We start from the raw sequence: 14004 nt of genomic DNA on the forward strand, positions 1-14004 counted from the left end.
ACCCATATATTACATTTGCTGAGGCAGACACATCTGGCAGATTAAGAGGCATTATAAAGACCAAACTGATGAGTGATAAGATTTACTCATGAGAACTCCAACACTCCCATCATGGGTCCTGTGAATTTTCTGCCAAGACTCCAGCAAATCAGAAGGTGAGAGGTCAGGGGAAGAATCTCGAGTGCCCTTGAGTCATTTTTCAGCAGCGTCTTTGAGTTGCTAAAGTGGTCCAGTCAACAATAAGTGCTCCAGTTTCTCTGCTATTATCTCAAAGGAAAGGAATTCATCTGGGCCCTGAAGGCCCCAGTCAGTCCCCTGAGGCCGGAGAAACGGGGGGTTAGTCGAGCAACAATGGACAAGAGTCTCATGGCCTCCAGACAAAGTTCCCTGGCTCCGCTACTGTGACAGGGAAACGTGTTTTCATAAGCTCATGTAGGGGAAGGACTGTGCTTCCTCTTTACTGTTTTTTAATTCTCAGGATATTGTTTAGGCCCCCTAATTTAGTGATTCCTTCACTTTCATTGCAGACTGATGATGATTAAGGTTTTTGGAAGGAAAACTGGCGCTGCGTAGCGCTGTATTTTGGTCTGTATTTTAGTCTTCAGCCAAAAGAGATATGGCTCTAATATTAGACTTACCTTGTACTGTATTTATTTAAACTGCCAGGATGTGGTTTTAGCTCGGTGCCCTACCAGAGGCTTTTCCATCGTCACTCTGAAAAGCTTTAAACAAGTTCAACATGTTAGCCTCAGATCAAACTAATGAGAAAAAGATGAACCAGATTAGCTCTTTGGAACAGGAATGGGATGTACAGAACATGGCAGTGATTGTATGTTTTGGTATGTGGTCATCAGAGATGTAAGAATAAACAGAAGGATCAGCACAACATGGACTGAAACGAGTTATTATTACAAGATGCACAACTGGCAGCCATTGCATGGACAGGACTTCTCTCAGCTTGAGTGTATTCCCATTGCCCCAGTATGTTTGAAAAAAACCATTTAGTGTATTTTAGACTTTGATTTAAAAAATGCATGTGTGAAACGGTGGCCAACCTGAATTTGTATTGTGCTCAACCTGCTCCAGGACGCTGATAATGAGTCTTTACTGTGACATTCAAATAGCCACTTGCGACCCTGCTTTTGAAGTGTCATCAGACTTGTCATTACGGATTTTCCCCTGGACTGAAGTAAAGCCGGATTTCTCACTTCCCATGTCAACACCCTGCTAAAGAGAGTGCCGCTAAACCAAAATCCAGAGAACCTCACAAACCTCCCATCGCAAATTGCCCTGGTTAATTCCCACACATCCTTCGCAGAAGCAGTTTTTTCTACAGATTAATTTGCAAAGACATCGTGGTCATTGCACTTTTCAGTTGACCTTATTTAACTGTCAGTGGTCTGACTCTGGCTGCTCAGGGTTCTAACCTTTGGGGCATAGCCTCTAACTGTGGGAATGGATTAGCTTGTCTTTCAGTCACTGGCCTGTCACTGGAGTGACAGCTCTCTGACTAAGGTCCAAGGCCCCGTTGCCACATATATCTATCATTATTCATGAAGACCAATTGGTGGAAGGAGCTATTTGTTCACCCTCAACATTCTGCTAACTGTTGAAAATGAATAAAAAAAATGTTTAAATGAACAGTGATGCTAATTTTGTCTAGAAGTGGTCATTCTACTCACTTTTTCTACACGCTTCTGTTGACCACTGTGGCATATTGTAGTCCAGCAGCAGTTCTTGTTGGAATCAAGAGGGAACAGACTGTATTTTTTCTCACCAGTCTCTTTCTTCCTCCTCTCCTTATGGCTGGCTGGGTATGTCTAACACCATCTCTACCACCACTAGCCTCCAGCTTGGCTTTAAATGTTGACCAAACAGCTATTTCCTGCTGTTCCACCGTGATTTATACACCGAGAGTGAGAGCCCCCTATGCATTACAAACAATCACATTCCACTCACATCAGGTCAGCACAGAGTCTATTGCTGCTTCCAGCCAAGGTTGTAGTGGTGCTGATGTGGAATATAAAGTTCATAAGAGAAATTCATCCTGTCATTTCTTAGTCATTCGGGTGAAAAAAGCACAGCAAGAAACGGTGGCTGAGACCTTTGCTGTTGACAAGCTGTTACCCAGGCTTAGCCTTTTCAAAGAGTAATGATGTGTGGCAACCAAGCTTGACCGCACACACATGGTTAATAAAGGTAATGAGTGGATTAGCAACCCTGTTTGAAAACAATTGGCCAGCAGTCTGGAGGATTTAACACTCTTGTTAGCATCCTGAACAAAAAGTGACTGAAAGACCTAAAGTAATGGGATGAGGATTCTATCTATTGAATCATCACTCTCTGTACACAGACAGCACATTCCTTTTTCACTTGCGGGTATCTCTGATCTCTGGATGTTGTAATTACTCCCACTGATTTGACATATGAAACCAGTGATTCATGCACCATACTGTACATAAAGTCAATAAACATTGTATGTTATTGGATGTAGAGGATGCATTCCCTTTGTCATGGCTGAGGCCAGATTTGCTATGACACTGACTTGATGTGAGTCGGGCTGGAGGAGGAAATGACGGATGGTCTTCCAGTTGCATCCTATAACATCCACAGCTCCAGTGGGAGGTCAGTTGTAAACAGACCAGCCACCCGTGGCCTAGTTTGATGAAAGAGTTCCTCTGAGAGCGATTACTTGCCCCCTTCGCCACAGCCTTTGCAATCAACCAGAGCACCCTCTTCAAGGCCCACGGTGTGTACATGTATGACCACAGCAGAGTATACAGAGCTTTCCATCCTCTAGTGGATCCTGGAAAATGGACTTTGGAGGGGGAGGGCAGTGTAATCACAAGGGTCAGCCTTGAGATGGTTTTGGAGAGCTAGCAGAGTGTCCAGGCTGTTTAACCCCGACCCATCACCCTGTAACCCCTCCCCCCCAACATACTCACCATGCCTCCGCCTAGCCCCGAAGATTGATGTTGCATGAAATGCCATCACAGGTCTTGTCCTTGCGCAGATCTTCAGTGTTGTTGGCAGTAATGGGATGGAGATTGTGGGACGAAAAGCCTCCTGTATTGAGCGAATCCTGTGAGAGACCAATATCCCTTGAAATGGGAAACTGAGCTTTTCAGCTCTTATTAAAATCCTCTAAATGCTTTTTTTGTTGCTTTTCTTAGTGTCTCTCATGCGCCCGTAAGGCCTCTGTGTGCGCAATCAAATGTGTTTGGCCGTGTTTGACATTTATTGTCGCAAGCTTGCAGGCATGTGAGTTACCACAGACGCCATCATGATGTCTGCTTCAGGCTAAATGTTTGTGACAGCATCTGAGTGTTTTCCTGAAAGGATGGTACCTTAAAATGACTTTTAATTAGTTTAATTGTATAATTTTAATACCTGAAATGATTTAAATGTAAAAATGTTATATGGAATTACTGACAAGTACATCCTACCATTTTGATTGGAATTTATTAAATATTCCTTAGTGAATCATCTAATAAATTCATATTATGATGGATGGAAACTGCACTGTAAAGTATTTTCCATACTTTATATTTTTTGCATTATTAATATAAATTGTAATTTTTTTCTATTAGATATTCATGTATTCACTCTGCTTAAGTCATAAGCATTTGATACGTTGATGTTGAATAATGTAATAGATTACATCATAATGGTTTTGTCCAAGATTAATAGACTGCTTTCTTTTTTGTGCTTTTCAGAAAATGCACTCCGTATTTTGATCAGGTTAAGAGTTTGGATGAGGTTTGGGAGGCTGTCGTGATTGATACCTTCCCACGAAACTCACCGCTGAACTTTCTGACCTTTTGTTTCCCCCTCTCAATCTTCTCTGCCAGGGGCTGCTCCGAGCTTTACCGAATCCCAATGGTGGAGTACAAGGTCGACAGCGAGGGTACACCCTGTGAGTACAAGACGCCCTTCAGGAGAAACACCACCTGGCATCGGGTGCCCACGGCTGCCGGAGCGCCTCTGTCCCGAGGCTCGCCCACTCAGGGTCCCGACCGCCTGCAGTGCCAGCAGATCCTCCAACAGCACCAGGCAGCCATTCCTCGAAGCACCTCGTTTGATAGGAAACTGCCAGATGGTTCGAGGTAAGCTCCTTTTATTCTCTCTGCTGCCTTCCTCTCTTGTATGCCTCTGGCCAGAATGGTACATCCAGGCAACTCTGGAGATGAACAGCCTGAACTTTTATCAGACTATATTTCCACTAAGAAGCTTTTACCGCATAAAGTCTGTATTTACAGTTGGTTCCATAAATAAGCAGGCTCATTTAATTTGGAATTGTACCAATACATATCCAAATTAGAGTTAGAAAAAATCAATATGGATTCAAAGCGCATACTTTAATAGTAGCAGCTGTCTTCAGTTGCTGTTTGTTTGTGGGTCTCTCTGCTTTTTAGCTCTGTTTTTGGCAAGCAAAATGTCCTTCTATTGGGTTGCGATCAGGTGATTATAATCAGCCTCTTCAGATTAGTCTACTTCTTTTACCCTCTGCTGGGTTGCTTTTTGGTTTGGGGTCCATCTGTAATGTGAAGCTAATCTACGTTTCTGCTTTTGGCTGAATCAGAGCTGTCATTACAGCTTAGAATTCACCTGAATTCACCTCAATAAACTTTTGATTTGTATTTTTTGGCCTTTCTATTTCTGAGGTTTACAAGTAGTTTGCACATTGTGGTAAAATCCTCTGTATTTTACTTTTGTAAAGCCTTGTTATTAAGAGGTTCTGTCATCCACCACCATTGTCTTCTGTGGCACATCCAGATCTTTTTATGATTTGTTGATGTGGCCACTCCTAATGTTCCTACTATTCTCTCTGATGGATTTGTTCTGTTTGTGCAGCCTAAGAAAGGCCTGTTTCACTTGCACTGAGAGCTTCTTCGGCCGCAAGCTGTGGGTTCACAGCAGCAGCTTCCTGAATCAAATGCCACACTCGGAATAACCTTCAAACCACTTAACTGATGATAAAACAATGAAAGAATAGCCTCCAAGTGTCCATTAGGTAGCTTTGGAGTCAAATATCTGATTATGTTCTGGCACATGAAGCCCATATTCATTATATAACTCTATAACCCTATTTGTTTTCGTAAAACGGGTCAACGAAAATAACTCGTGTCTCTGTCCAAATGTTTTATGAACCTAACCGTGAAAGTGCAGTGGAAGTGATAAGAAGCCTTACATAGACGTGGGCGATATATATTTAGTCAATGTGATGTAACAATTTCCCGTCAAGATAGATTCAGAGACGCATTTATGAATAAGTGCATGTAAAAACTAAAAATGAGCAGAATTATGCTTTTGCGACATTTCTGGAGGTATAGCTTATTTATAAAGGTTTTTCAGAAACTTGCAGTTAAATATGACCCTCAAAAGAACCAGTCCTTTGAGATGAAGTCTTTGAACTCTCAGCTTTTCTCATTCACAGAGGAGCCACAGGAACACTTTGAGGACCTGTTATTGTGTTCAATTATTTGCATACATATAAATGGAGCATTTTAGTCAAATGAATTCATGGCCTCGCTTTCATCTTGTTGTTGATGATGCGGCCACACTCAGACTTTGTTCCAGTCCGAGGCTGTGTCTCCTTTGGACATCTCCATTGAGCCATGTAAAGCAGTGATTTGTTCATTCTAATGAAACCCCTACAGTCATGATAACCTTTCCAGTGTGTCACACCAACCCCCCCTGGTGTTCTGACTATACTGGGATAATGGCCGCCTTCTCTGTCTCATCAGAGTCTCTGGCAACGGGAGCACTCAATTCTCCCTCTCCCCTTTTTCTTATTCTGTCTTTGTATCCCTCCTACTCCCCGCTCCCTCCCTCTTCCTGCACCCTGCTGAGGAGGAGGTGATAGGGACACGGACACGGCTCAGCTCATCTCATCCAATTACTGCAGAAACAAAGAGAATGCTCTTCCCTGGACCACGATATGTAGCACCCCAGAGAGAGTGTTAGCACTAGAGGTGGATGGAGGAGTCAAGAAGGAGACAGGAGGGGTGTATTCCATAGCCACATAATCTACAAAACTAAATAAACATAAATTATACGGTTATTTGTTTGAATAGTTTGACGAATTGGTGAATAAAGAATATGTCTATTTTTTTTTTTAATTCACACTGAGAGTTAAGGGCAGCGCACACGTCAAGTGTGAACATTATTATGCGTGACTTCTTTTTTTTCTTGAAATGTTTAATTTTTCATTCTTTGTGGAAAATCCTATGTATGCAACGACTGCAGTCGGGTGCCCATGGACTTCAACCAAATGCGGAGTGTCTTTTGTGGAGAAAATTTGCCAGGTCCCGACTGCAGCTTCAGTCTTCAGTTGCTGCTTGTTTGTGGGTCTCTCTGCTTTTAGCTCTGTTTTTGGCAAGCGAAATGTCCCTTCTATTGGCTTGAGATCGGATGTATTGAAATCAGCCACTTCAGATTAGTCTACTTCCTCTACCCTCAAAAACTGCTGGGTTGCGTTTTGGTTTGGGGTCCATCTTTTATGTGAAGCTAATCAACTTTTGTGCTTTTGGATGAATGAGAGCCGTCAGTACACCTCTGAACACTTCAGAATTCACCTGACTGCCTCTGTCTCACTGCTTCTGTCTGAAGGTGTGAGACAGGCGAAGGCTATTTAGAACTATTGTGAGTAGATGAAAGAGGTGACTAATGGTATCACGAGAAATCAAATGTCTGTCTGAAGTAATGGATAAATGGTTGAACTATGCATCTCTTGCCACTCAAAATAATAGCATTATGACTGAAAGCTGAACAGACCAAACACTCATATCAGACAGGTGGTCTCACTTAAAGTTGCTCTGACAGGGTTTTTGGAATCAGGGGGGCCAGAGGTCTATAGGATACGCACAAGTTCTTATTGCTTAGATAAAGCATGATGTCATCCATTCTTATGGCTGAATCCAGACTTTGTGCCATAAAATGTACCTTCTATGCAGCCAAATGAGACCGACCCCTTATCTGTGCACCTTTAAGTGCTCGTACAGCACAAGATGAAGTATTACATTTGATTTCCCACCCACAGAACTTTTTCATGTCAAGGGAGGAAGAGAAGGAGAACAAATAACAGCGGCCTCTCCCCTCTCACGTTAAAGTGCCTTTGCCCAGCTGAGTAGAAGAAATGTAGCGATCTAGACGGCATGTTTCATGAAGTGTGCTGCGATTCATTTCTGGCAGCTCGGAGACCTAAACATAGGAAAGCTGTTAAAAAAGCCGAAAGAATTTTTCGTCTTCTGAATGGACTTTAATTTTCCTTTGGGGATAAAATAAAGAATCCTCTCTGTCTTTCCATGTATCCATATATCTATGGTAGTCTGAATTCACATGATTATTGTTAGAAGATCCGTTTCCACATTCCCAGTCTTTTGTTGTTGCTTTGTGCTCATGGCAAAGACTTGTGTTGTCACACCCAGAGACTCTTGTTTTTAGTTTTCATGTTTAGGTTATGCTTTTGTTGTCACTCCATGTTTAGTTTTTGCCATTTTAGTTTCCCTGCACTCTGTTAATTAGTTCACTCACTTCACCTGTGTTTTTTCCCTCAGCTGCACTCACTCCCCAATCACTCTCACTCCCTATTTAGTTTCCGGTCTCCCCTGTCTGTTTGTTGGTTCATTGTTTAATGCCAGTGTGTAACCCATGCCACGATTCTCGCTTCCCACGTTTTCCGAGCTAAGTATTTATTCCATGCCATGTTCTATTGTTTTGTTTTGGTTATAGCAACGTTTTTAGAATCCGGCTTTGCCGCGCCTTTTGTTTTGCACTTTGTTTTTTTGTCAATAAATCACTCTTTTTTGAGAAGTCCGCATCCGTGTCCACCTTCCCTACGCCACACCTGACATGTGTAAGATTATTATTATCTTTATCTTAAAATTGGTTGTGTCGGCTTGGGAAATCATTTTGATTCAGACCCAATTCAGCCGTGACATAACCAAAAATATAATCAAGGAACAACTAACAATGAAGGGAATTGAATATCCAACTAGAGTTAGCAGGAAACCTAACGTGAAAGCCATCCGTCCTGTGTTATTACAGTCGTATTTTTGTCTGCTAATCTAACCTACTTTGGTGTGCTGGTTAAAGGGAAGGCCTCCGGACAGCAGACACAGCCCGTATCCAGTGTTTATTTGTCAATCCAGACCATCATCCGTCTGTTTTTCCTGTCCAGGCGAAAGTAAGCAAAGATTGTTTAGGGGGGGTCAGGGCATTGGTTGCACTTTGGATAGACTGAGCTGCGATGGTGGTCAAACAAGTGGAACAAAGTACATGACCAAACTTCATTAATAGGCCGTATGTGAGTAGTTTTTGAGGAGCGCCTTCAATTTCAGAATCTCTCTCTGCCTTTATGCTACATACACACAGGGCCTCGCCATCTGGATTATATACAGCGGGTTATTACCATAACTAATCTCTTTTTCTGTTTGTCTTCGGAGAACAAGACACCTTCTCCCTCACTGACAGCTCCTAAATTTTCTGAGGGGATTATCCACGGTGCTCACATGCGAGGGACTATTTTCTGGCATGACACCAAATGACAATGTTTTTAATTTGTGGGTAATAAGTTTTCCAAGTCAACGAAAGGTCATCATCCACGGTGAAAAAATAATTTGGCCGACTCGTATAAAGTTGTTTCAGTTAATCATCTGTAATAGCGTAGTAGATTAGTGCTAAAATTATATTATAAAAAAAAAGAATCATTAACTTATCTTTTAGGTCACTAACAAGCAAATGCACAAGTGACAAGCATTAGGCAGTTTGTCTTAGAAAAAAAGTGAGGAATTGCTGCTCTACTGACTCCTAATTAAAGAATCTTTTGATTGACTGTTGGTTAAATAAAACAATAAAAAAAGCTATCAAAGATGCGAACCAGATGCTGTCTGAACAATTTAGTCCCAACTTTAGTTTTCACCACCTCTGAGCGTTTGTGTGTGTTTTGTCCTTTTGTTTTTGCAGGGCCATGCAGGACATGGAGAATCCCCAGCTCACCTCATGTAACAAGGGAGACCAGCACTACCGCAGCTCCCCCAGTAACCAGTCCTCCTCCAGTGATCCAGGGCCGTGCGGCAGCAGCAACTGGTCTCAACAGCCTGGATACGACGGGTAAAGGACCAGAAATTAGTTATTTTTAAAAAATAAATAAATAAAAAGCCTCTAAGTATTCCCTTCGGGTCAGTAATGAATGCAGCTGCAATCTGTCCCAGAACTATTTCACGGACCTTGCAATTTTACAAAATGACAGCAATTTTTCTGCATAAAATGACCAAATCATCAGTGCACTCTTGGCTAGCTGTCACGTGTTTGAAGTTGATGAGTTTTGTGTATGAAATGTTTCCCTGCATTAATATAGTTTTCCATTCAGTCATTCCAAAGCTTTGGTTTAATGGTTTTCATCAGGGGAACATGAGGGCTACCTCAAATTTAAATGGACCCTTGGTGAATTAAAACTTGTGGTTTATGGCTGTTACAAGCCAAGCACAGCATTTTTCTTTGAGATTTTACTTTGAGAAAATCTTTGTTCAGTGGGTTTGAAAATGATGAGCTCTTAAATATCACTGGAAATAATTATAAAGTATTCTTCCTTGTCCTTCAGTATCCCCTGCTGCGACTCAAGTGCCGCTTAAGAAGCCTACACTGCGATTTTGGAGAAAGCAACTGGAAAGATTTTTCTTTTTTTTTTCTTTAGTGATCACGACAGATTTAATTCTGTACAGTCCAAGAGTACTGGGCTTTGTACCATCTGTCAACATGAATTTTGCTATCACACTTTCTTTTTGGGGATCAATTTTCATTTGCTCTTTATCAGAGTCTAAAATACATCTGTTGATATGTTTGGATATATATAATGGGTTGCAGGGCAGCACAAGCTGTAGGAAAATGTGTCAGGCTGAGCAGAATCTATCAGAGACCCACGTCTGTGAATCAGTGGTTACAGACTTTGACGAGAGGCGTGGCTCCCAGCTGCTTTTTTTCCTGTCGGAGCTTTCAAAAGTGCACTGAACTCTTTAAGACCACTGAGCCCTGTCAGAGCTGCCTCAATGCAGAACAACAGTCCAGCCGTTTGATCGACTGGTGGAGTCTTTGTTAAAGATAACGAGACACCGTGGCCTCTGTTCATCTGCCGCAACCCTTATTAGCTCTTAAAGATTTAATTAAGAGCTGCATTGAAAAATTTGTTCCTTTTTTCTCTTTTGTCAAGAGCAAGAGAGAGCGCTTGGCATGTCGAGTAGAATGAAAAGAGGTTTCTTGCCTGCGTTGTCTGGCAGCCTCTTTATTCTATTATAAGCTCGAGTGATTTGACCTTAAAGGATCTCGAGCTAATTGCTGAACATCTGTGGTAGATCTATTGGAGCCTTTCTTCGACTAGAATACAGAGCTCACTCTGTAGAAAGAAAACAATTTACAGCCTATTTTCCTGTTCTTTCTTGCTTCAGATGTCCCTCCCCTATCCTCCACGAGCGGGCAGGGGACATCCAGGGAGGGGATGGAGAGATCCGCAGGGAGAGAGAGCCCACTCTGGAGAGGACCAGGTCTGCAGGTGAGTCTGACATACTTCCACTCATGCAGACATGATTTAAGTGCATGTAAAGTCTGGAAAATATAATGTATTGGAGAGCAAGTAAGCCAGGGCTTTCATGATTTATGTTGTCTGCTCACCTGCTGCCTCTCTACATTGAGTTTGTTCTCATGGTTCCTCACAGAGGCCAAATGGCACATTCCCTCCACCAAGATCCTGAACCCTCTGAAGCAGAGAGAAGGAGGAAAAGACTCACCTAACAAGCTGTCCAGGGTAAATGTCCCATCTGCTGTAATTTCACGTCACATAAGCTGTCTATGACATTTGAAGAACATTTAGATATTGCCAACTTTTTTGCAAGGGCTTCAATAATTGAAAAGTTCTGGGCTTGATGCAGCCTCTAAGAGGGCTGTGTTTGCTCTGCCCAGCTCTGCCCTGTCAGATTTGCTTTACCTCTCGTCTGTGTTGGATTTGGAAGGGAGGTTAGATTGCCCTTGTTAATGGCCTTTTCAGCAATCAGGAGCTCAATTTGGCATGCGTACGTGGGATGATCATGTTGTCACGTTCCCATCCTCAGCACGGCATCCCATCTCATCACCATTTCTGGTTGTCTCACACTTTTTTCAGGCAGATTTCACTAAGAGATGGAATATATGAAGTGATTATTCCTCTAATTTCCTCCCTTCTCAACATTATACTCTCTTATGGGTGTTATTTTTCTCAACAGTCTCCTTCTCCGGAGGCTTTCAGATATACCTAACAACTTTTTTCAGTCAGTGCTTTCAGCCATCGTTGCACTAACCCAGGCCCGTGGATGAAAAATTCAACTATTTTCCCAGCACTGTATGTCCCTGATGCACAGAGCTTGTCTTTCCAACGGTTTTTGATGTGATGGGATTAAAGTTGTAGCTATGATTTAGCAGTGTTAGAATAGCATGATAAAGAAAGTATGACAGGGCAATCCTATGTAATTCATAGTTTATTTTTTTAAGATTAAGCCTTGCTATGAATCCCCCCCCCACTGTCTTTCCAGTCAACAAACTGATTTGTAAGGCTGCTGAATCACATGTTGGAAACACTGAGGACAAGTTGAACTGAACATTTTTTTTCTGGCTGAATAGAGGAATATAGTTGTTCAAAATATTATTCCACCTCTGTAAACTGATTTAGAAACTAGATAAGATGGATTCCTCTAAATAAGTACTAGGATAAAAGAGGCTGCACACAAAGTATATGACATCCTGCATATCGTGCTTGTAATGATTCTTGTTTATTACTGTTGGATAGCTAAAAGGGTAACAGGCCTAACAAAAAAACAAGCTGTCGCCTCAGTCAGGGACAAATGCACATGGGATGCTGCCCAGTGGGTAAACCCCCTCCTCATCTGATACAGCAAGCATGTTAAAACAACCAAAAGAATTATTTGCCGTTGCCATTTAACCCCGTTTGATTTAATGTATTTCCTTCTCCTTCTCCTTCTCCTTCTCCTTCACTGCTCTTGCTCTTTCTCTCTCTGTGCATCAGACGGGTGACAAAAACTCAAGCCACTCAAGTAGCAACACTCTTTCGAGCAACGCCTCCAGCAACAGTGACGATAAGCACTTTGGTTCTGGAGACTTGATGGACCCGGAGATGCTGGGTCTCACTTACATCAAAGGGGCCTCCACCGACAGCGGCATAGACACTAATCCCTGCGTGCCCCCTGGGGCCCGGGTGTTGCTGCAAAGTCGGGTGGGGGAGCAGGGACACCCCTGGGGGTCGGAGCACCATGAGGAGTCAGAGGAGGATCATGGGAAACTTTATTTACAGCAGGGCTTCGCTTCAGCTATTATGACTAGTCATGTGACAGATGGCAGCATTGGAGACCTGAGCGAGATCTCATCCCACTCAAGGTACAGTACAGACAAAGTCTGTTCCGTTGCATTAATTTCTTTTTCCTCCTAATAACAGCCAAGATGTATTATTTCCTTTTTGTGGGACCGTATATAACAAAAACATTACCTTGAATGGAGACTTGGAAGGGACTACTGTCAGGGAGCACCAAAGCTGTTCTGATCGTCTGTTTTTTTTTTTTGGCCTTTTTGTGTGTGTGCGCGCGTCTGTGTAAATACTTTGTTCTGCTGTGGCTTAATTCCTGTTGGTTCACTGAACTGATTTGCCTGCTTTGGATATTCACACCCTTTTTCATGCTACATGGCTCGCAGCAAAATCCACTATGCTGGAATTCGTGGGTGCACATTCACACACCACCATTGCCAAGCCGTTCAATCCATAATCTGTTCTGTCGAACACACACACACACACACAGACAAAACATGTGCACAAAAGTAAGGTCTTTGCCTGTTTACTGACCTTCTCACCCAGTCTGCTCACTGTCTGCCAGCCAACCGCCCAGCTCATCCAGCTGTGCTGATGCCCGTGGGTGTAGCAGCTCTCAGGCCAAGGCAGCACGGAGGGCTGCTCTCCAAGCCCTCCTCAGCAGACTGATCCCATCTGGGAAAGAGAAAGGATGTCGGAGAGGGTTGGCCTTGCAGCCATTCACTGGCTGCCTTTATGAAATAGCATAAGTATTTTATGCCATACAGGATTATGTTACACACTCTTTTCGCATCACTGACGTGGTTGTAAGGCGTCAGATTCATCCACGTCGTCTTGCCTATGATGCTTCCCACCTTTTTATGTAATCGTCTTTGGCACCAAAGAGTCATCTGAACAAACAGCGAAGCAGCAATCACACATTTTTCAGGGTGTGGCCCAGATGGTCATGAATATGGAACCAGATTGGGTAGCACTTTCAGCTGACGCAAACTCTAAGGACTCAAGTATCGAGGAAAATGCTTTACCTTTGCTGAAGATTTTCTAGGTGATAGCGCGATAACACCAAAGCCTGACGTCTTTGTGGGCTTGTGCAGTTTATCTAATTTTGTTCAACTAACAGATGAATACTAAGCAGGCAGGAGGCATGAACCGCAAACTGTCCACCCTCATATTAATGATGAAATGAAAGAAGGAAACTACAGCAGATGTAAGATTCCGAGGAAACAGGCAGGCAGCGTTCTTTATCTGATGCTTCGCTCATTTTCACATTGGTGTCAACTGTGATCCCTTCATCCTGTATATGACTTGAACTGAGTTATCTAAAGCATTTTAAGAAAGATAACACGATTAACAATAAGGAGTTGGTCCCAAGTCTGATTCACACCAAGTAGTTTTTGTGACTTTACTGTAAAAGAACCAGTCGCAAAGTTCTTGCTGCTTTTTAAACCGTAGCTGAAATCATGAAATGAAATGAAGCATTCCTTTAACCATTTGATCATAATTTCAAGGTTCAATTGACTCTTATAGCACAATTAAAAGTGGTTACCAGCCTACATAGTGGCATGCTCCTTCTTTACTTGTCACGCTTGGAGAAGCATACATCAGCAGGGTCACAGCAGCAGATGTCTGAGAACCTGCACGGCACTGGGAGCAAGTGG

General features: G+C 42.7%; 1 protein-coding gene across 5 annotated transcripts in view; it reads left to right on the forward strand.

Moving 5' to 3' along the window:
- LOC142390629 (signal-induced proliferation-associated 1-like protein 2) overlaps positions 1 to 14004 on the forward strand; it is a 76355-nt gene that overhangs the window by 48630 nt on the left and 13721 nt on the right. For all 5 annotated transcript variants that reach the window (XM_075476245.1, XM_075476219.1, XM_075476254.1 and 2 more), the window contains exons 10-14: positions 3852 to 4106; positions 8968 to 9114; positions 10446 to 10549; positions 10713 to 10801; positions 12053 to 12420. In XM_075476245.1, the coding sequence (XP_075332360.1) occupies positions 3852 to 4106; positions 8968 to 9114; positions 10446 to 10549; positions 10713 to 10801; positions 12053 to 12420 (963 nt within the window). The remainder of the gene's footprint in view (positions 1 to 3851; positions 4107 to 8967; positions 9115 to 10445; positions 10550 to 10712; positions 10802 to 12052; positions 12421 to 14004) is intronic.

Source organism: Odontesthes bonariensis, chromosome 2, assembly GCF_027942865.1.
Source record: "Odontesthes bonariensis isolate fOdoBon6 chromosome 2, fOdoBon6.hap1, whole genome shotgun sequence".
NCBI lineage: Eukaryota > Metazoa > Chordata > Actinopteri > Atheriniformes > Atherinopsidae > Odontesthes > Odontesthes bonariensis.